Below are 22,934 nucleotides of genomic sequence, written 5' to 3'. Positions count from 1 at the left end.
TGGATGGAGGAACGGATGGAAACCTATGGATGGATGGAGGGATGCAGGAACGGATGGACAATGGATGGACAATGGAAGTATACAAACCAGGACAAGACAATGGATGGAGGAATGATGGAAGGAAATGGAAACGGACAATGGAAGGAACGGATGGACAATGGACGATGGATGGAGGAACGTAGATACAAACCGGACGGAAGGATGGAGGAAATGGAACGAATGGAAATGGATGGAGGAATGGACAAGGATGGATGGATGGAATGGAACCCTATGGATAACGGATGGAGGAACGGAGGAACGGAGGAACGGAAATGGATGGAGAACGGACGGGACGATGGAATGGAATGGAACGAACCCAGGACAACCCGAATGGAATGGACGGAATGGAATGGAGGACAAGGACAATGGAATGGATGGAACGGATGGAGGACGAACCAGACGACATGGAATGGATGGAACGGAACCCCATGACGTACAGACAATGTGGTGGATGGAGGAACGGTATACAACCCAGAGGACGTACCGATGGATGGAGGAACGGATACAAACCCATGACAACCGAACAATGGATGGAAACCCCAGGACGTACTGACGATGTGGTGGATGGAGGAACGGACAAACCATGACGTACTGACGGTGGTGATGGAAACGACATACACCGGACCCATGGAACGGACGGTAGTGGACACGGACCCATGACGTACAGACAATGGAGGAACGGACATGTGGAAACGGACAGACAGGAACGATGGACACAGGACATTGGATGGAGGAATGGAGGAACGGAATGGATGGAGGAACGAATGAACAGAGGATGGAGGAAGGAATGGAGTGGAACGGAAAGGAAGGAATGGAGATGGAGGAACGACATGGACAAGGAACGGAATGGAAATGGAGGAATGGAGGACACACTGGAATACGGACAATGAATGGAATGGAACATGGAATGGAAACAGGAGGATGAAGACAATGGAGGAAATAGGAGGAATGGAATGGAAGGGATGGATGGAAAGGAAGGAATGGAATGGAGGAACAGGTGGAATGGAAGGATGGAAAGGAATGGAAGGAATGGAAGGAATGGATGGAAGGGAATGGAAATGGAAATGGAACAAATGGAAATGGAAGGAATGGATGGAACATGAGAAGAATGGATGGAATGGAGGAGATGGATGGAATGGAAGAATGGAATGGAATGGAAATGGAATGGAAGGATGGAATGGAACATGGAAATGGATGGAATGGATGGAATGGAGGAATGGAATGGAATGGAATGGAATGGATGGAATGGAATGGAATGGAATGGAGGAAAGGAGGATGGAATGGAATGGAATGGATGGAGGAATGGAATGGAGGAAGGAATGGAATGGATGGGAATGGATGGAAATGGAATGGAATGGATGGATGGAATGGAGGATGGAGGGATGGAAGGATGGATGGATGGATGGAATGGATGGATGGAGATGTACAGACAATGTGGTGATGCAGGAACGTAGTATACAAACCTATGACGTACTGACAATGTGGTGATGGAGGAACGTAGTATACAAACCTATGACGTACTGACGATGTGGTGATGGAGGAACGTAGTATACAAACCTATGATGTACAGACAATGTGGTGATGGAGGAACGTAGTATACAAACCTATGACGTACTGACGATGTAGTGATGCAGGAACGTAGTATTCAAACCTATGACGTACTGACGATGTAGTAATGGAGGAACGTGGTATACAAACCTATGACGTACTGACGATGTAGTAATGGAGGAACGTAGTATACAAACCTATGACGTACAGACAATGTGGTGATGGAGGAACGTAGTATACAAACCTATGACGTACTGACAATGTGGTGATGGAGGAACGTAGTATACAAACCTATGACGTACAGACAATGTGGTGATGGAGGAACGTAGTATACAAACCTATGACGTACTGACGATGTAGTGATGGAGGAACGTAGTATTCAAACCTATGACGTACAGACGATGTAGTGATGGAGGAACGTAGTATACAAACCTATGACGTACTGACAATGTGGTGATGGAGGAACGTAGTATACAAAATGGAGGAACGTAGTATGCAGGAACGTAGTATACAGACCTATGACGTACAGACGATGTAGTGATGGAGGAACGTAGTATACAAACCTATGACGTACTGACGATGTAGTGATGGAGGAACGTAGTATACAAACCAGTGACGTACAGACAATGTGGTGATGGAGGAACGTAGTATACAAACCTATGACGTACTGACGATGTAGTGATGGAGGAACGTAGTATACAAACCTATGACGTACAGACAATGTGGTGATGGAGGAACGTAGTATACAAACCTATGACGTACTGACGATGTGGTGATGGAGGAACGTAGTATACCAACCTATGACGTACTGACGATGTAGTGATGCAGGAACGTAGTATACAAACCTGTGACGTACAGACGATGTGGTGATGGAGGAACGTAGTATACAAACCTATGACGTCCTGACGATGTGATGATGGAGGAACGTAGTATACAAACCTATGAAGTACTGACAATGTGGTGATGGAGGAACATGGTATACAAACCTATGACGTCCTGACGATGTGATGATGGAGGAACGTAGTATACAAACCTATGACGTACTGACGATGTGGTGATGGAGGAACGTAGTATACAAACCTATGAAGTACTGACGATGTGGTGATGGAGGAACGTGGTATACAAACCTATGACGTACTGACGATGTGATGATGGAGTAACGTAGTATACAAACCTATGACGTACTGACGATGTGGTGATGGAGGAACGTAGTATACAAACCTATGACGTACTGACGATGTGGTGATGGAGGAACGTAGTATACAAACCTATGACGTACTGACGATGTGGTGATGGAGGAACGTAGTATACAAACCTATGACGTACTGACGATGTGGTGATGGAGGAACGTAGTATACAAACCTATGACGTACTGACGATGTGGTGATGGAGTAACGTAGTATACAAACCTATGACGTACTGACAATGTGGTGATGGAGTAACGTAGTATACAAACCTATGACGTACTGACAATGTGGTGATGGAGGAACGTAGTATACAAACCTATGACGTACTGACGATGTGGTGATGGAGGAACGTAGTATACAAACCTATGATGTACAGACAATGTGGTGATGGAGGAACGTAGTATACCAACCTATGACGTACTGACAATGTGGTGATGGAGTAACGTAGTTTACAAACCTATGACGTACTGACGATGTGGTGATGGAGGAACGTAGTATACAAACCTATGATGTACTGACGATGTAGTGATGGAGTAACGTAGTTTACAAGCCTATGACGTACTGACGATGTGGTGATGGAGTAACGTAGTTTACAAGCCTATGACGTACAGACGATGTTGTGATGGAGTAACGTAGTTTACAAGCCTATGACGTACTGACGATGTGGTGATTGAGTAACGTAGTTTACAAGCCTATGACGTACAGACGATGTTATGATGAAGTAACGTAGTTTACAAGCCTATGACGTACTGACGATGTTGTGATGGAGTAACGTAGTTTACAAGCCTATGACGTACTGACGATGTTGGTGATGGAGTAACGTAGTTTACAAGCCTATGACGTACAAACCCTATGACGATGATGTGTGATGAAGTAACGTAGTTTACAAGCCTATGACGTACTGACGATGTGATGTGGTGATGGAGTAACATGGTTTACAAGCCGATGATGACGATGTAACGTAGTTTTACAAGCCAATGACGAACAAGCCTATGACGTACAGACGATGTTATGATGAAGTAACGTAGAACGATGTAGTGATGGTTAACGTAGTTTACAAGCCTATGACTTACAGACGATGTAGTGATGGAGTAACGTAGACGTTGTTGTGATGGAATAACGTAGTTTACAAGCCTATGACGTACAGACGATGTTATGATGAAGTAACGTAGTTTACAAGCCTATGACTTACTGACGATGTTGTGATGGAGTAACGTGGTATACAAACCTATGACGTACTGACGATGTTATGATGAAGTAACGTAGTAGAGACTAATGATGGTGATGAGTAACGTAGTGATAAAACGACCCATTCTAAACAAGTCTTTAAGGTAACTGGTTGATACCGAATAGTGTAAACCCTAGTCTCATTTGTAGCCGCAGATGACGTCTGTTTCAAATTCTCCCCCCTGCTTCAGTTAGCTGGAAACCTACAGGCATGACTGTCAGGCGAGCGACAAGGCACAACTGTCACGCTCAAATTGACACATAGTCCGCGTGAGCTCGATAAAGGAGGTATTTCTTGCGTGCTAGTCACATTATTTAACTAGAGTCAAATATATCTAGGTTTATATTAGTTCATGCACTGCAGCATGAAAACCATATTGCGTTTGTGAAGCTTGAGTAGATGTGGATCCACTTTCAAGACAAGGTGCTCAATATGCTGGATGCCATCAATACTTGCTGATTGGATTTATGTATCTTTATTAGGTTCTTCATCATCTTACCTGCTGTCCTACCCTCTTCTCTGGCTGTGGTCGGTACTGGGGTAGCAGGTGTCTCATCTTCCTCTCTTCCACCCCCTGTAGTTGTGTCCTCTCTGAACCCTGTAGACCAAGGACTACATTTAATATGTACATACTGGCAAGCTATTTCAACAAGCTATGGTTGAAATCTGACCATATTGTTTGAGGTTGCTGTCCATACTTGATTTAGAAAACGCCAGGGCAAAATAATTCCCAGCATTACTTCCTTACAAACATTTATCAAAGTGTATGAATACATTACTGACAATCAGGGACGCCGTATCTAGCCTATTGGGAGCACCCTCCATTCACATAATTTGACCGAAAATGTTTTTACAGCGCAACGCCGCAATACCGTACTGTTGCCATGCGACGGCGGACTATAAACAATCAGGTGATCGATGGATCATGAAATTCAGCTGTTAATTTTGAATTGCGGTGTAGAAGTTCAGAGTTTCCGATGTTTACATGTAAAGAAAGTCTTCTGGAAACAGATCTGTTTTTTCCACACAGAGGGTGCCAGTTTCAATGCCGAGGAGCAAACACTTTTTGTGTAGTTAATTCGCAGATAAATGTCACGCGTAAGAAGTTTTAAAAATGAGAGATTTAAACACAATTTCTTGCGCCACATTTTTCAGCTCGGGGTATTTCCTCTTCCGACTGTGCAAAGGAAGCCATACTGGAATAGCCTCTTCGTTCAGTTTTAGTCAACAGTGACTGACTTACCTGACCTAAGGCACAGATACCCTTGATGAGCAACAGGTGCACACGTCTCTGATGGTTGGCACCTGCACATCCGCCCAGACACCTGAAGAAAAACTCTCTTTAAACGACCTGTGTGATTTACTTTTTAGTACAACAATATTTGACGGTCCATGTAATAAGTAAACTCAACTCTTTCGTGGAAAGACGAAGTTATAATTACATATCTCAGTGAGTGAGTGAATTTAATTTTACGCCTCTTTGAGCAATATTCCCGGGGGACACCAAAAATTGGCTTCACACATTGCACCCATATGGGAAATAGAACTCCGGTCCTCGGCGTGACGATCGAACGTTTTAACCACAAGGCTACCCCACCGCCCTTTGTCTCAGTGAAGAACTCTCTGAGCGATAAACACCATTCGTAAATTCAATGGTTTGATCTTTTGTTTGTCTAACGCTGCCATCAGCTCCGATCTGTGGATAATTGATTGTAAATCAATCAGTGATCAAGAGTATCGATCTATAAATCGCGAAAATACCTCTGTCTCCCTTAAGGAGGGAGTCTACGATCCTTAGGGTTAGTGTTAGGGTTAGGGTACGGCACCGTTTCCGATCTTTAGTGAGCTGACGCATCTCTAGATGCAGACAACCCTTTACGATCCTTGAAGGGGTACCATTCACATGATTGTTGCAAATAAGTGGGGGCCTGAGGGGGATATGCCATCTTTTGATGACTTGGATTGTCAATAAGAGTCTATCAACAGGAATAGTTCCTGTTAATCTCAAATAGGCAGTGGTCAAACCTCTTCTAAAGAAACAGGACTTAGACGTGTCGATCCTCAGTAACTACCGTCCTGTGTCTAACCTATCATTCCTTTCAAAAGTGCTTGAAAAGGCTGTGAAACGTAGACTCTCCTTACATCTTGACAGATTTGGCTTACTGGATAAGCATCAGTCTGCATATAGGCCAGAACACAGTACTGAAACAGCGCTGCTTCGCATTATGAATGATTTGTTGACATCTGTGGATGGTGGGTGTGTTGGCTTGTTGGTATTGTTAGATCTCTCGGCGGCATTTGATACCATCGATCATGAACAACTATCAGCAACACTGAGGGAGTCGATAGGTATTGATGGAACTGTACTGAAATGGTTTATGTCACACCTTTCTGGTCGAGTCCAGTCAGTTTGTATCGGTGACTCAAATTCTGAAACTGCCATCTTAAAGTATGGTGTTCCTCAAGGATCTGTCCTTGGGTCCATCCTATTCACACTGTATACTTCTGATCTGGGCAAATCTCTTTCACCCTCAAGTGTAAATCATCATATGTACGCAGATGATACACAGTTACTTAAAGTTTTCTACCCCAAAATGCATGCCACTCAGTGACTGAACTGGAAGTGTGCACTGATAGTATCAAGTCCTGGATGACTATACACAAGCTGAAACTAAATGACAGCAAAACAGAGGCTCTTCTTGCAGGAACTCTGCCTAAACGGTTGGCCACTGGTGTGAAGACCGTTCGAGTGGGAGACTCTGAGATTACAGTTTCGGAATGTGTCAAGAATCTTGGTGTGGTTTTTGACAACAGTCTATCAATGGATGATCACATATCTAAAATCTGTCACTCTTGCTATTTTCATCTAAGGAATATTGGTTCCATTAGAGATCTTCTTTCTACTGATATGGCACATATGCTAGCAAGAACACTTGTATTGACAAGACTTGATTATGCAAATAGCTTGTTGGGAAATCTAACCCAGGAACAGTTTGCGAAACTCCAACGGGTCCAAAACACTGCAGCACGGATCGTGACCCGAACGAGGAAGTGTGCACATATAACACCAGTGCTAACTTCCCTACACTGGCTCCCAGTCCAAGCTCGAGTCCAATACAAGATTCTCACATTGACATATAAATGTGTCAATCAAACAGCTCCTGCCTATCTGACAGAATTGATTGAGAAATATGAACCTTCTCGGACACTAAGATCTGCTGATCAGTTACTTCTTAAAGTACCCAAATCCCGCCTCAAAAAGTATGGACAGAGATCATTTGCTTACATGGCCCCAACTCTGTGGAACGATCTTCCCCTGGGAATAAAGAAATCTCCATCATTGACAATCTTTAAAAGCTGCATAAAGACTCATCTCTTCCAAAAGTTCTATAAGGATTGATATACCAGTGAAAATATAACACCTCTACTGCAGTGTTTTTTAAATTTTGTGTGAGCGCCATGAGCGCATAACAAATCTACTGACACCAAGTGCCTGGAGTTTTTATGGCGCATAACAAATCTCTAATGGATGATTATGGTCATCGTAGGCTTAAATAAAAGCGACAAAACCCTTCAACATGCATAAGAAAATGTCTGCTAAAAGTCGGTTGTACAATTTTGAATATATCCTCAGCAGTATTACAGCTGTACGATGTTGCTGATGGGTTGCTGAGGACCAGTTCCCCGGACAATGGTAATTGTCAGTCAAGCAGCTTTATTTTTATTGGGAATCTCGACTGTCCGGAAATCTTTATCCGGAGGAACTACCGCGTTGTCTTGTATCAGATAACCTTTGTAGAAACTAAATTTACTTTGTCGCCTTTTACGGCAACTCATGAGTTGCTGACGGTCAATTGTATACTATATTTTATTGTGAATTTGGATAGCCCGGAATCCCCTTATCAGGAGGATTTATGAAATTGTCTTGTATCAGATTGTTAAAATCACACTTACGTCCTCTGCAGACAGTTCAATGTAGACGGAGTCGTCATCAGATCTCACGGCGGTAGGGAAGTGGGACTCCGTCACCTTGTTGAGGTCACATACAGCAGGGTGTGCCTTCCAACGCCAGTTCACAGAAACACAGTAGGGCGAGTACAAACACAACGTGTAGCACTGTACCCGTGCAGTCACAGTCCAGCTACTGACCACATGGTCAGGGACAATAGCCAGACCGGGGACACTTCTGACCCCTTCCATCAGCCCTATAGCTCCAGCCAACACAGATATGGCCAGTGTATAGGCGGTGTAAGTGACTATTGTTGTAGCCAGTGTTGAGGCGGTGTGGGCCACCATTGTTGAAGCCAGCGTCGATGCGGTGTGAGCCAGATTGTTTAATTGTAGAGGCGGTGTACGCCACCTACCATCACCTACTACAGTGGAGACATAAACTCCTTCTTCCAACCAGCCTGCATCTGGATATATAAACTGTACAGAACGTTTTATCTTTTACCAATATGTGCTAACAATGAATTTGATCTGGGCTGTTTCGGTGTGTTAATAAACGACCAATTACATATTATCTAACATAGATTCGTCAGTAACGTGTATCTACTGATGCATGTATAATGTTTGTGTTTTTAATACAGAAAATATTGAACTTGTTTTGTGACTAGTATGTCTTAGAAATTATGTAATAGGTGAAGTGTTAATATAATTCAATCTCCTGTCATTGGACCAGCCAGCATGTCCCGGCACCGCCTGTGGGAGGAGCCAGACTCTGCTGGCACACATTATACATGACTACATGTAATAACGATGAGGGGGGCTTTAATTGACAGTAGTGTCAGCCTTAATTAGGAAATAATTATCGATCTGGACTCGATTTCACATCGAAGTGACTTCGATTTTAGAAGGATACGTTTAGGTGTATCTTAATTACTGTTCTGCTTTTGTTGTTCGCTGGCTGCGTTATATACACATACAAATAGGACACTAAGAAGAAAGTCAACTTTACGTAGGGTTCTTGGTAACGTTCAGGGGCGTTGATGTGGCTTAGTGGTTAAAGCGTTCGTCCGTGACGCCGAAGACCGATTCTCCGCTTTAGTCTGTTTGCAGTGAAAACGTACCGATGAATTTCACTTTAAACAAAAACATAAATCAAATAAAGTGAAATTAGAAGTACGAATCCTCATGATTTTACCTTGCCAATTGAACATTTAAATCTCAGAATTTTATTCAACTTGGATAAAAGTTGTTGAACAAACGATCATAGTTTCAAATTGCTATTGTTGGTTCGTGTTACAAGGTGGTATGCACATTAAATGAAACACCGAGAAGAAGTACGGTTGGTCTAAGTTAACTCTCATCACGTACTGCACGTGCATTTGTATCACTGTTCCAATTACTGCGTTTACTCCCTTGTAATACAAACCAATAATAGCGGTTTGAATCTATGATCGTCTGTTAAACAAGTTGAATAAAATTCTGAAATTTATATGTTTAATTGGCAAGGTCAAATTATGAGGATTCGCAATCTTAATTTCACTTTATTTGATTTATTTTTCTGTTTAAAGTGGAATTAATCGGTACGTTTTGACTGCAAACAGACTATAGGCTACCCCACTGCCCAAACCTTTGATGATTAGTATTCTATGGATATATTTTCGGAAGAAATGTGCCGAGCACGAGAAACAACTTACGAAGAAAAAATACCTGGATATTATTTTATGACTGGTATACAAAAGTTTATTCCGCATTCGAGAGAGTGAGTTAGTTGAGTTTTGCGCCGCTTTTAGCAATATTCCGCCAAAATCACAGCGGGAGACACCAGGAATGGGCTTCACACATTGTACCCATATGGGGAATCGAACCAGTGTCATCGACTTGACAGGCGAACGCTTTAATAACCAGGCCACAGCACCGCCTCTATTACACTTGGATGTGGGGAATCGAACCCGGGTCTTCAGCGTGACGAGTGGACGCTAAACAACTAGGCTACCCCACGGGCCCTATTCCGCATTAGAAGAACCCGGAGGCTGTGACTCAACCATGATATGCTCTGGCTCATGGCCATATCTGCAAGAAACAGAGCCAATTGGACCAACTGATTCTTGCAATCCGCATATGTTTGTAGTGCAGCACTATTTTGTCTTACTCTACGTATAGCATTATTCCAGCACTATCACAGCTCCTAAAGTGTGTTTCAAACATTGTAACCATTTTGGGAATCGAAACCGAGACTTCGGTGTGACGAGCGAACCATTGTAACCATCAGACTACCCACTGTCCCTTACCATTGCTTTAGCATTTCAGAAAGCTGCCTGGTATCGAACGTTCGAACTATCCACAGGGTTCTTGTTGAAATGATCCCAGACATGGCGAGTCACACATAAACCTGTTGTACATTATGTATGCAAAGATGAGGTCGCCTGTAACCGATTACAAACCAATTAATTATTTTAATAGGTCAATATTGATCACGTGTTCGCTGTTTATATGTAATCGATCGTTCATTGATACATTCAAATGTATTATTTAACATATATCGGTAATATATAAAATGTCCTGTACAGATCTGTAGGTCCAGATGCAGACTCTTTGGGAGAAGGAAAGTTTAGGCATCCACTCTGTTGGCTGCAGTTGTGAAGGTATACACCGCCTCGACACCGACTTCAACAATGGTGGAGCACACCGCCTCGACGCCGGCTTCAACAATGGTGGCTCACACCGCATCGACGCTGGCTACAACAATGGTGGCCCACACCGCCTCAACACTGGCTACAACAATAGTCACTCACACCGCCTATACACTGGCCATATCTGTGTTGGCTGGAGCTATAGGGCTGACGGAAGGGGTTAGAAGTGTCCCTGGGCTGGCTATTGTCCCTGACCATGTGGTCAGTAGCTGGACTGTGACTGCACGGGTACAGTGCTACACGTTGTGTTTGTACTCGCCCTACTGTGTTTCTGTGAACTGGCGCTGGAAGGCACATCCTGCTGTGTGTGACCTCAACAGGGTGACGGAGTCCGACTTCCCTACCGCCGTGAGACCTGATGACGACTCCGTCTACATTGAACTGTCTGCAGAGGAAGTAAGTACGAATATGGCAATCTGATACAAGACATCTTTGTAAATCCTCTTGAAAATGGTTTTCCAGAACATCAAAATTCACAATAAAATATAAGTATACACTTGATCGTCAGCAACTCATGAGTTTTCGTAATAGGATTTCCTTGACCAGAAAGACATCATATTCCCGTTGCGAGTTTCATGACATCAATCATCGGATTGTCTGATCCAGACCAGACTGGAATATTGGTTAGTTCATCGTTAAACAGCAAACACGAAAACACAATTCTGTGCCTAAAACATCTTACTGACTGGGCAATGACATCTGTTGCAAAGATTTATAAGGATAAACACAAAGAAGGGAATTTGTGAAGGATGTTTCTGCAACCTCGTCTTTCCAATAAACAAGTGGTACTTAGTGTTGTACTAAAAAGTTAAATCACACAGGTCATTTAATGAGAGTTTTCTCTTCAGGTGTCTGGGCGGATGTGCACGTGCCAACCATCAGAGACGTGTGCACCTGTTGCTCACCAAGGGTATCTGTGCCTTAGGTCAGGTAAGCCAGTCACATTTAAGTAGATTTAAACAAAGAGATTATCCTAGCCTCATCGGTATCTTAGAATAAACTCGCTGAAACCCTTCTCAAGATCCTGGCTTTTCTCGAGGCTTTTATCTTGTTGCTGTGCAGCATTATAGGTACTGTCGGAGATAAGGAGATAATCCGAACCATGAGGAGGTTGTTTGCGTGTGTTTTGTCTCTCAACTGTAAAACTTAATCTCAATATGTAGTGAAGTATTATCTGCGAAATCGTACTTATAAACTGTTCCTTTTATACTGCCCGACTACTGCTACTATACGTATAATGGCTAGACGTCAGGCAGATATAGTGTGGAATAACCAATGGATGTCAGAGGATAAAATCAGAAAAAGTGACATAGTGTGGACCAACCAATGAAAGTTAGATAGTAAAGCAGTGGAAGTAAAAGCGAATATGTTAACGGCATGCCGAATAGAAAAAGCAGAGTTTAATGATATGGATATCTTTTTAGTGTTAAACCTAGGACGTATATACCTGTGTATCCCTGTATGGTTAAACTTAGTCAATTGGTCAAAATATCTTGTTTAATTCAGTTCTTTGTCTTCAATGTTGACAGCCAAGGATATAACACCTCTTCCCTCTGTACCATCAACAGCCACGGGAGAAGAAGGGACTACCTCTGTACCGACCAAAGTCTCAGGAGAAGAAGGAACTACCTCTGTACCGACCGCAGCCACGGGAGAAGACGGAACTACCTCTGTACCATTCACAGCCACTGGAGAAGACGGTACTACCTCTGTACCGACCAGAGCTACGGGAGAAGAAGGCACTACCTCTGTACCGACCAGAGTCACGGGAGAAGAAGGCACTACCTCTGTACCGACCAGAGTCACGGGAGAAGAAGGAACTACCTCTGTACCGACCAGAGTCACAGGCAAAGAAGGCACTACCTCTGTTCCGACCAGAGTCACAGGCACAGAAGGCACTAGGTCTGTACCGACCAGAGTCACAGGCAAAACAGGCACTACCTCTGTACCGACCAGAGTCACAGGCAAAGAAGGTACTGCCTCTGTACCGACCAGAGTCACAGGCAAAAAAGGCACTACCTCTGTACCGACCAGAGTCACAGGCAAAAAAGGCACTACCTCTGTACCGACCACAGCTACGGGAGAAGAAGGCACTACTTCTGTACAGACCACAACAGGTAACATAATGGACAGTTAAGTATGTTGCCCGGTTAAAAAACTTTCCCTAAAAGTCTGCCATACCGGGATGTTCAAGGGCCTAAATTTAGATTCATAATTTCATTGTTGGGGGTGATGTCCCTTTGTAAAAGCACATGGCGAACGTCGGTATTTACAACGTTCATAGTGAGGTGAGGTGAAATTGGGTTTAACGTCGTGCTTGAGAATATTTCGCTCATATGACGACGTACATGCGTGTGTATGTGTATTTGCGGCCCCTTGTATAAGCTGGTTTTATAGTGCTAGCCCAGTGAGATACCATGCCGCAGTGAAGCATGAATACCCCACTCAGACACATTATACTGACTCCGAGCCGACCAGTCCTTGTTGTACCCATTAATGCCGAGCGCCAGGCAGGGACCAACAAATGCCATATTTTAACGTTTTTTGGTATGACGCGGTCGGGGATCGAACCCGCGACCTTTCGCTCTCCGGTCGGACGCTCTAACCACTACACCACGGAGGCGGTCACGTTCATAGTGCAATCAGAGGAGTCCATGTGTACATGAGTCACTGGACCCAGAGACAGGTCAGGTACCTGATACGGAAACAGACCTCTCAAATTCATATGACTCACACGCGGTTTCTATCGAGTGGGAAAATCTTGCAATCGGACACATTCCGCGAGAGCAGAGTAGAATCTGTGATTTTGTCATCAAAAGAAGGGGCCCGGTGTCATTGACGTTCAAGTTAACCATAGTCGTCCACAACGTCCACACATTCCACGAGGTGGTATTGAAGTACCTGCGGTCAAGCATGTCCAGCTTGGCTGTATTGATTTTCCCATCACAAGGGATCAATATTTCACTAAAGGATCTTTTTTACCATGTCAATTGTCATTTGATAACTGTTTTTTAGTAGAAACAGAATTGTTTTCAAAATCTTTAGGAATATGTTTTGGACATCGATACCATTGGATAGATTTTTTAACAAATTGCCAACATCTGAAATGATGGTGTAAATCCAGCTAGGGTCCATGCAGGAAGCAAAAATACTGTAAGTCCCCATGGTCCCTAGTAGGGTGAACTGCCTTCAGTTGGTGGCGATCTATAGTCTGTTTTAATATTGTATTGTCTTCAGTAGTTTCAAAGTTTTAGATTTAGGCACTAGTTTTATATCTATATCTGTGATATTCTAGTTGTATTTACTGTCCTTCCTTGACAGGTTTTAATACATTAACTTCATGTATTATGTATAACTTTATTGTAAGGATATGGTGGAAATACTGCCGATGTGACTTAAAATCGTAACTCACTAACTCTTGAAATACATGCAGGTTCTTTCTTTGTTAGGAGCCAAAAAGAATTTAAAAATTGTACCATTTGTTAATCTATGCTCACATAAATTCGGTGTGCTTGTTTTCCCTTTCAGTATGTGTAATTACCGAATTTATGCCCAGGGCTGTATTGTGGTTTTTGTTAATTTGATCACCAAACAGGTTATTGTTCATTGAGGAGTCCGATGCTTAAATACGGGTAAAGATCTTTACGTTATGTCTTGTAGAAGCTCAGAACAGATTTTCTCTTGCTAGATAAACGGTCAGTTGTTATAGTTGGTATTCAATATGCGTGGATTAATCAACATGTTGGTGAGTGAGTGAGTGTAGTTTACGCCTCTTTTAGCAATATTGCAGCAATATCACGGCGGGGGACACCAGAAATGGGTTTCACATATTGTACCCATGTGGGGAATCGAACCCGGGTCTTCGGCGTGACAAGGGGACGCTTTAACCACTAGGCTACCCCACCGCCCTCAACTTGTTGGTGATGCAGGTTACGTTGTGAAAGATTTAAGAATGAGATGAAAGGAGACTGCCTGCACGCAACTATGCACGAATGTATGTTCGAGATATGAAAACTATTCATGTTATAGATTGTATCCAACACCCGTCTAATATAAATTCCTTGTCGGAATATAAATATATATGATTGAGAATGAAATCCAGATCAAAATTAGAACAGAGACAAGAACAGATTTCTTTTCCCTTCGTGTATATGATTTAATCACTTGGAAGCCGCTTTCACGCAGTATTCCAGCAATGTCACATATTTAACCCTCTTGTTGTGTATTTCCCATGACTTATAGGTACCATTGCATGTTTACAGGGCAGGGTTGTTCTTCTCAGTTCAAGCGTTTAACCTCATCCTACATAGGTGAAAGTATCATACGAAGGATAACACGTGTCACGTTGGATCAGTGCCTTCAGGCATGCCTCGACGAAAGTGTCTTCTTGTGTCGATCTGTGGACTTTTACCCGCAGCGCAGAGAATGCGCACTAGGCTCTATTTCGAAGGATGGCGTATCCGCCGGTTTGTCGGGTAGGCATTATGCATCACATTATCAGCGAATGTGTGATCTGTGAAGCTCATTTACTGGATGTCATTTGGCGGAAACAAACCAGGCTTGTCATTTGGGGGATACAAGCAAGGCTTGTTATTTGGGGGGACACAAGCCAGGCTTGTCATTTGGGCACATATCCATTTTGGTGGCAGGATATACGTTCACCTTTTCGCGAACACCTGGTATCATCACTGTTTCATAGTGATTCATAAACACATGCTCTGTCATCGTATCGCATGGTGACAATCACTGGATTGTCTGGTCCAGACTCGATTGTTTTCAAACAACATGTTTCAGATGTAATGCTGCTGAAACAAATACCTACTCATTATATAGTCAGAATTGTACAATCGATTGTTAGCAGATATTTCTAATGGATGTGGAAAGAGTTTTGTCGCTTCTCCCCGTTAATCTCAGCTGGCCCCCTGGTGGTGACACTGAAATCCGTTGTTGATGCTTTGAATAAACTTCATCCCCTATAACAAACATCCACCAAACCAAACGGTGTCTGAGTTCCTTCCGTTTCGTATTTAAAATTTAATATCTAGAACAGACTTCACACTCCAATAAAGTTTTATTGTCCAACAAAGTTTCTTCGGTTTTCACATTTCGATTAAAGGCCAGTGCACCGTGAGCCCTCTGCTGACACCTGAGCCAGGTACATCCGATGGTCTAATGATGAATATGGACAATTAATCCTTTTGCAGACTGAGTGACAACGAGGCCTTGTTATATCGACAATAAGCTATATCCTTGCCAAGTCGATCCCACATTGATCCCAGTTCATTATATAGTTTATTTATTTAGATCAAACTCCACTGAATGTAAACACTGCACAGATCCGGTGTATAATTAGTGTTCAAGGTTCATTCACACCAAACGTGATGGTCTATGGTGCATGTGGGGGGGTTTATGGGGCAGTATACACAGGGTTATTAATTCACATAACCACTTGATAACACTACAGTTTGTTGTATATGTTTTGAAACCCCATGTTCCCAAATGGAAACTAATACATATATTACTCTGATTAGAAAAATATAATAATACCGAATTTGGTAACAATTTACTTGCACTCTGATGAGAGGAGTATCAACAATGGCGGAAAGTGTGGCCACAGTATTCACGCCAACATGCTGATTGTCACACAGTTGACAAAGGATGGTTGTTGGAACTGTATGAACCACCACAGGAGACATCGTCAGTATCTGGAGTAGCCACCCTGCCTGCCTCCTCAGTATCTATACTGGCAATCAAGCGTTGAATTCTCAGCCATATCTCAGTGCCATTTCTCTGCAGACTCTGAACATGTGTCGATGACGGCTAGAGAACGTTGAGGTGTAGCGTTGTCATCCTTAAATATCGGACGACAAGGAATGGGGCGGTTATAGCAATGTACGTCCGTCCAGATGCTGTGATGAGAACTACACACCATCACTTATAGTCCGTCAACTGAACTTTTGGCACCCTGTTTTTCACAAAAAAACTTTTAACCAAAAATGCCTTCAAAATGTTTTTGTGCATACGCTCTTTATATCTTATGACCTATCCAAGGTTTAAATTTCATAATCTTATGTCAAGTATTAAAGCTTCGTCTTAAGAAGCTATCTTATAAAAATATGAAAAATAGAAGTAGTTATACAAGGGAGTAAAATGATACGATGGAACAGCCAACAACATGGTGTGACACGCGTGCATATTGTTTACATTGTTACGCCTGCAAGCAAATCAACAGGGACTCTATAATCATCATAAATCCATTTTAAACAAGTAGATTCATTGAAGTCTTTAAAGACTGGTTGCTTGGTCTCTTGTATCTATATCCAAATTTGAGCAACAGCTTGTATATGGTATGCTTTGATACATTGAAGTCATGGTCTCTCTCGAACAATATTTTCTTCAGTTTGCTTGAAGATATGGATGGATGTAACCGGCGCATGATGTCCCTCACAACCCGTCTATCGAATTCATCAAGCTTTGTTTTCTTTGCAGCTTTTGAGACGGTCCCCGATTTAACTGCCATGTCATCGTCAGGCTCTGAAATAGTGTTATGGGAGATAACTCTTTGCAATATTCTTTTGCAGATCTTCGTGGCATTAAGTGTCTTTTGGAGAAAGATTCAATTGAAACAAAATTGAATTTTTTGTCGCTTTGCCTCGCGCTTGAAAAAGTTGTAAACTCTTTTGATGATTTGCCGGTCATCTTTGTGCAACCTCGTTTTCCCTAAAACCTGTGCGTGTTGACGATCTTTGACATCAGTTAAGCGTGCTAATGTAAATACCCGTGCATGTACCTATCACGCTGACACACATTTTACAGTGTTGTTGGCTTTTCCATCAGGTGCGTTAACCCCTCGTAAAACTCTCCACAGTTTTACCATTATTATATGACAGGTTTAAAGGCAAAATCTTTAATAATCGTTTTAAATTTACTAAAATCGATATCTTGTTAGGTCACGGTATACAAGTACCATATGAACAGATTAGTGTTTTAAAATATTCAGGAGTTTTATATAAATTGTGAAAAACAGGGTGCCAAAAGTTAAGTTGACGGACTATAGCCACCAGGTACGGAATTCAATCGATCATCCTCTGGTGACAAGCCTCGTTATCAACATAACGGCCATCAGTAACGTGTAGATGATAGCGGCTTTCATGAGACCAGGGAACCCGACGCCATGTTCTCACTTCTCGGTTTTTCCAAGCCTGCACCACATTCCTTGTACCTGTCTGTGAGGGAGGGGCGTCTCCCTCAGACAACAACCACACAGATTCCATTTGATGGTAGGGGAGGACTCCCACTCTCCTTTCCGGTGCAGTTCTTCAACATCGGTCATGGGACTGCGTCTTGCCAAACGTGTTTGGGAGAGGGCAGTTTTGGAGGTTGGGTTGTTATGATCTGGGGATGGGATAACAGCTGCAGCAAGGACGCCAATCACTGTGACTGCGGGGAACTTGAATGTTGTGAAGTACCTAGAAGAGATTTTGCAAATGGCGGCTTAACCGTGTTTTGCAACAGAACATCCCTGGAGTGACGTTTCAATACGACACGGCAAGATTACACATTGCTGAAGTTGTACAGCAGCATCCGCAAATAGAACAAAAAATGCTTGTCGTAAGAGGCAACTAACGGCATCGTATCCCAATTGTGTAGATCGATCCTCATGATGTTGATCACTGGATTGTCTGGTCCATTCTCGCCATGTACCTGAAATATTGCTGAGTGCGGCGTAAAACAACAAACCAACCACACACTGGACTTCCCATGTAATAACATTTCATTCGCGGCAGTAAAAAATTAACACTGGTTCAGTTTGTTGTTTGTGTGTCACAGTAACTTCTGCCTTTGAAGTTTAAACGAGCTTAACCAGCTGTGCAGATTGTCAGCAGCACGCAACTCGAAACCATCAGTTGCTCAACATTGTATGAATCACACATAAAATCCTAGTTCTCCACTCATTTACAGTCCGTTTGAGTCAGAAACGGACCGATGAATTGCAAATTTTATCATTGTACAAAATTGCCACTTAAATATATAGATAGTACACATGTTTATCATGTACTAATACCCAACAGCTTTCTGATATTTGAAAATTTTCCGGACTCCACCAAAAAAGTTCTTTAACAAACTATCATTAAAATTTTGACACAGTTCACTATTTGTTACGAGGGAGGAGTCCAGAGAAAGGGACAGCCAGGTGTGCGAGAAAGGATGGAGACGGCCCAGCACAAGCTAATGAATAAATAACTTGGTGGGCACTTGTGCACGTGCTTCTCTAACATCGGTCCGTTTCTGACTCAAACGGACTGTATCTGTGACCTTCGTCAGGTGAGGCTTAATGAGTGATGTTGTTTTATGCCGCACTCAGCAACAGTCTGGCTGTGATACCGGTTCCTGACAATACCTGCCCAACTGGGACACGACGTCTTGTATTAATCAGGAGGCCTCACATCCCGTGCCAACCACTGGTCGCTGAAGACACACACGGACTTTCAGGGACAGTTGTTGTGTAACAGTCTGCGGGGTGTAACAATATGATATTTGTGATATGATATGATTGGCTTCCTGACCTTTGTTGACGTGTTTTAGACACCCTTCTCGTCGCTGCAAAGATGGTAGAATGTTGACAAACGGTATACATGCTCACTCATGCATTCTTTTGGCTAAATGGTCGGGTAGCGAGATTAGACTGACTGACTGAGTTTGGTTTTACGCCGCTTTTAGCAATATTCCAGCAACACCACGGCGGGGGGCACCACAAATTGGCTTCTCACATTGTACCCATGTGGGAATTCGAACCCGGATCTTCGGCGTGACGAGCCAACGCTTTAACCACTAGGTTACCCCAACTCCCCAGCGAGATTAGAAACAAGATCAGCCACGTGTTTATAATATATACATGGAGGTGTGTCTAAGGAGGGTATAATGCCAATGTGGACAGTATGTCACTTACATCAAAACTCTGTTATCATAGAAGGAAAGACAGATGTAGGGCAGGCCTCAGACGTTTACCGTTTTGATGCAAAGCGCCAGTGAGTGAGTGAGTGAGTTAAAGAGTTTACGTCACACCGGCAATATTTCAGCCATATCGTGACGACAAAAACGTCATATACTGAGAACATGTAAATTTATATTTTCTAAGAAGATGCCAGCGAAAGACAGGATAACAACTACATTATCACAATTAATTAAAACTAGTTTGAGCTTACTAACACAAGAGTAACACGCGATTAGCCCAAGAATAGCCCTTGAGTAAGACACGAGTAGTCCGCGTGTTTCCGACGAGTAGCCAAAGAGAGACCTAGAGAAAAACACGTTACAAGTGCCAGCAACCCACGAGAAGCCCACGAGTAGCCCTGAGTACCATCACAAGTATTCCACGGGTAGCCCCGAGTACCATCACAAGTATTCCACGGGTAGCCCCGAGTACCATCACAAGTATTCCACGGGTAGCCCCGAGTACCATCACAAGTATTCCATGAGTAGCCCCGAGTACCATCACAAGTATTCCATGAGTAGCCCCGAGTACCATCACAAGTATTCCACGGGTAGCCCCGAGTACCATCACAAGTATTCCATGAGTAGCCCCGAGTACCATCACAAGTATTCCACGGGTAGCCCCGAGTACCATCACAAGTATTCCACGAGTAGCCCCGAGTACCATCACAAGTATTCCACCCGTAGCCCCGAGTACCATCACAAGTATTCCACGAGTAGCCCCGAGTACCATCACAAGTATTCCACCCGTAGCCCCGAGTACCATCACAAGTATTCCACGAGTAGCCCCGAGTACCATCACAAGTATTCCACCCGTAGCCCCGAGTACCATCACAAGTATTCCACGAGTAGCCCCGAGTACCATCACAAGTATTCCACGAGTAGCCCCGAGTACCATCACTAGTATTCCACCCGTAGCCCCGAGTACCATCACAAGTATTCCACCCGTAGCCCCGAGTACCATCACAAGTATTCCACGAGTAGCCCCGAGTACCATCACAAGTATTCCACGAGTAGCCCCGAGTACCATCACAAGTATTCCACCCGTAGCCCCGAGTACCATCACAAGTATTCCACGAGTAGCCCCGAGTACCATCACAAGTATTCCACGAGTAGCCCCGAGTACCATCACAAGTATTCCACCCGTAGCCCCGAGTACCATCACAATTATTCCACCCGTAGCCCCGAGTACCATCACAAGTATTCCACGAGTAGCCCCGAGTACCATCACAAGTATTCCACGGGTAGCCCCGAGTACCATCACAAGTATTCCACGAGTAGCCCCGAGTACCATCACAAGTATTCCACCCGTAGCCCCGAGTACCATCACAAATATTCCACGAGTAGCCCCGATTACCATCACAAGTATTCCACCCGTAGCCCCGAGTACCATCACAAGTATTCCACCCGTAGCCCCGAGTACCATCACAAGTATTCCACCCGTAGCCCCGAGTACCATCACAAGTATTCCACGAGTAGCCCCGAGTACCATCACAAGTATTCCACCCGTAGCCCCGAGTACCATCACAAGTATTCCACCCGTAGCCCCGAGTACCATCACAAGTATTCCACCCGTAGCCCCGAGTACCATCACAAGTATTCCACCCGTAGCCCCGAGTACCATCACAAGTATTCCACCCGTAGCCCCGAGTACCATCACAAGTATTCCACGAGTAGCCCCGAGTACCATCACAAGTATTCCACGAGTAGCCCCGAGTACCATCACAAGTATTCCACGAGTAGCCCCGAGTACCATTACAAGTAATCAACGAGTAGCCCATCAGCAAGGACATGGTGCTTATGTTTTAGAGTAGATCTGGGATCATCGTATCCTGGCACATGAAAGGGATGCAACTCCTCTTTGTGTGTCTTCCATATTATGGCCCTGCATATCATTATACTTTATGACACATTAACAGAGTGAACAGTTTTGGCCTAGTAGTTTAGGCGTGGATCGATTTCACCCATGCCAATCACCATACTTCCGGCCGTGATATGAAGTAACACACTGATAATCAGCCCCTCCGACCGTTCCCATTGCCACGAAATCGTGTCCAAATACAGCCCAGCCCCTCCCCTCCCTCCCCCCCCAACACATCTGCTCTCCACCCTTCCCCTCTGACCTCAAAGAAATACACCCCCTCTTCCTCTTGCCCCTCCCGTTCCAAGACCTCCCCTGGCGGTCATCACCACCGTGAAAAACAACACTGCCCAAGTGCACATATACGTTCCGATAAAACTCCAATACTTCATGTACTAGTGGAGATTTATCGAAACGTATACCCTGGCATCTTCCAAAAGTAATACAAACACTCCAAAGGAAGTCCAGACCAGTTTGTAATTCCTAGAGCTGTAATTCCTAGTTTGTAAGACCTATGGGCGATGGGGAAGCCCAGTGGTTAACGTGTCCGCTCGTCACGCTGAAGAGCCGGGTTCGATTATCCACATGGGAACAATGTGTGAAGCCCATTTCTGGTGTCCCCCGCCGTGATGTTGCTGGAATATTGCTAAAAGCGGCGTAAACCTCACTCCGTAGATCGATGCTCATGTTGTTGATCACTAGATTGTTTGATCCAGACTCGATTATTTACAGACCGCCGCCAAATAGCTGGAATATTGCTGAGTGTGGCGTAAAACTATACTCACTCACTCACCCACTCGCCCACTCAATCAATCAATCAATCAATCACCCACCCACCGACCAATCACCCACTCACTCACCCACCAAGTCACTCACTCACTCATTCACTCACTCACCCACACGACCTGAATACTCCTATTTCACTGGAATCTTTAGGGCCATAGGCTGACTACCTCCCCACTCCGTCCCCCATCGCCCCGTCCAAACACACGCCCCACTCTACCACCTTCCCCTAAGCTCCACATCCCCCACCCCACCTACCCCTCCTTTATTTGTCCGCTTTACATCACCATCAACGGCAACACGTCACAACCTGTAGACTGAAATTAAAGAGTACTACGCCGGGTGAAATTAGCACCGTGTCATGAAGCACCACGTAATTACTTCCCTGTCAATCAATGACGCCGGCGTTTGCTTACATGGCGATATAAATTAGTCTCCCGCCAGCTCGAACCATACAGCTATCACTTTCATCGATCACGGCCATTGGTAACCACCCTGGCTGTCCAACTCCCCGTATTATAAACCCCATACAAGATCTGTTAGAAAACATTCACCTGTCCCTTTACAAAACCGTACCTCCAAACCCGTTCACTGTAATCTAGATTCCATAGGCCCAGTTTAATTCTCTTTACAGATCCATGTACATAAACTGCTTC

The 22,934-nt window shown here is 43.9% G+C and overlaps 3 protein-coding genes across 3 annotated transcripts; 2 read left to right on the top strand and 1 right to left on the bottom strand.

Annotated features, from left to right (window-relative positions):
- Window positions 1–4,415: 4,415 nt before the first annotated feature.
- On the bottom strand, window positions 4,416–8,421 carry LOC124266103. Its single transcript, XM_046700915.1, has 3 exons — window positions 7,957–8,421; window positions 5,246–5,327; window positions 4,416–4,600 (listed from the first exon to the last, which is right to left on the bottom strand). The coding sequence occupies exons 1-3, from the start codon at window positions 8,296–8,298 to the stop codon at window positions 4,416–4,418; spliced, it is 609 nt and encodes a 202-aa protein (XP_046556871.1). The 5' UTR covers window positions 8,299–8,421.
- A 3,073-nt stretch (window positions 8,422–11,494) lies between these two features.
- On the top strand, window positions 11,495–15,361 carry LOC124266085 (polysialoglycoprotein-like). The gene is made up of 3 exons (XM_046700903.1): window positions 11,495–11,570; window positions 12,170–12,757; window positions 14,903–15,361. The coding sequence occupies exons 1-3, from the start codon at window positions 11,501–11,503 to the stop codon at window positions 15,157–15,159; spliced, it is 915 nt and encodes a 304-aa protein (XP_046556859.1). The 5' UTR covers window positions 11,495–11,500; the 3' UTR covers window positions 15,160–15,361.
- Window positions 15,362–16,235: 874 nt separating this feature from the next.
- Window positions 16,236–21,399, top strand: LOC124266102 (DNA-directed RNA polymerase II subunit RPB1-like). The gene is made up of 5 exons (XM_046700914.1): window positions 16,236–16,256; window positions 17,705–17,772; window positions 20,025–20,482; window positions 20,586–20,713; window positions 20,836–21,399. Exons 1-5 carry the CDS (start codon window positions 16,236–16,238, stop codon window positions 21,397–21,399), a joined length of 1,239 nt encoding a protein of 412 aa, XP_046556870.1.
- The last annotated feature ends 1,535 nt before the right edge of the window (window positions 21,400–22,934 follow it).

This window comes from Haliotis rubra, unplaced genomic scaffold (assembly GCF_003918875.1).
Source record: "Haliotis rubra isolate DU_JTF1 unplaced genomic scaffold, ASM391887v1 Scf123, whole genome shotgun sequence".
Classification (NCBI taxonomy): Eukaryota; Metazoa; Mollusca; class Gastropoda; order Lepetellida; family Haliotidae; genus Haliotis; species Haliotis rubra.
This window is presented reverse-complemented; position numbering and strand designations above follow the sequence as displayed.

What these genes read in the sequence shown, in the direction of transcription:
- LOC124266103 (XM_046700915.1), bottom strand. Translation starts at nt 8,298, where the DNA reads ATGGTGGCCCACACCGCCTCAACACTGGCTACAACAATAGTCACTTAC. An exon ending in TTGAACTGTCTGCAGAGGAC is followed by an intron (nt 5,328 to 7,956) that starts GTAAGTGTGATT and finishes GTTTTTCTTCAG; the next exon opens with GTGTCTGGGCGGATGTGCAG. An exon ending in GTATCTGTGCCTTAGGTCAG is followed by an intron (nt 4,601 to 5,245) that starts GTAAGTCAGTCA and finishes CTTGGTCTACAG; the next exon opens with GGTTCAGAGAGGACACAACT.
- LOC124266085 (XM_046700903.1), top strand. Translation starts at nt 11,501, where the DNA reads ATGTGCACGTGCCAACCATCAGAGACGTGTGCACCTGTTGCTCACCAA. An exon ending in GTATCTGTGCCTTAGGTCAG is followed by an intron (nt 11,571 to 12,169) that starts GTAAGCCAGTCA and finishes CAATGTTGACAG; the next exon opens with CCAAGGATATAACACCTCTT. An exon ending in TTCTGTACAGACCACAACAG is followed by an intron (nt 12,758 to 14,902) that starts GTAACATAATGG and finishes GCATGTTTACAG; the next exon opens with GGCAGGGTTGTTCTTCTCAG.
- LOC124266102 (XM_046700914.1), top strand. Translation starts at nt 16,236, where the DNA reads ATGGCGGAAAGTGTGGCCACA. An exon ending in ATAACGGCCATCAGTAACGT is followed by an intron (nt 17,773 to 20,024) that starts GTAGATGATAGC and finishes TTCCACGGGTAG; the next exon opens with CCCCGAGTACCATCACAAGT. An exon ending in CCATCACAAGTATTCCACGA is followed by an intron (nt 20,483 to 20,585) that starts GTAGCCCCGAGT and finishes TTCCACCCGTAG; the next exon opens with CCCCGAGTACCATCACAAGT.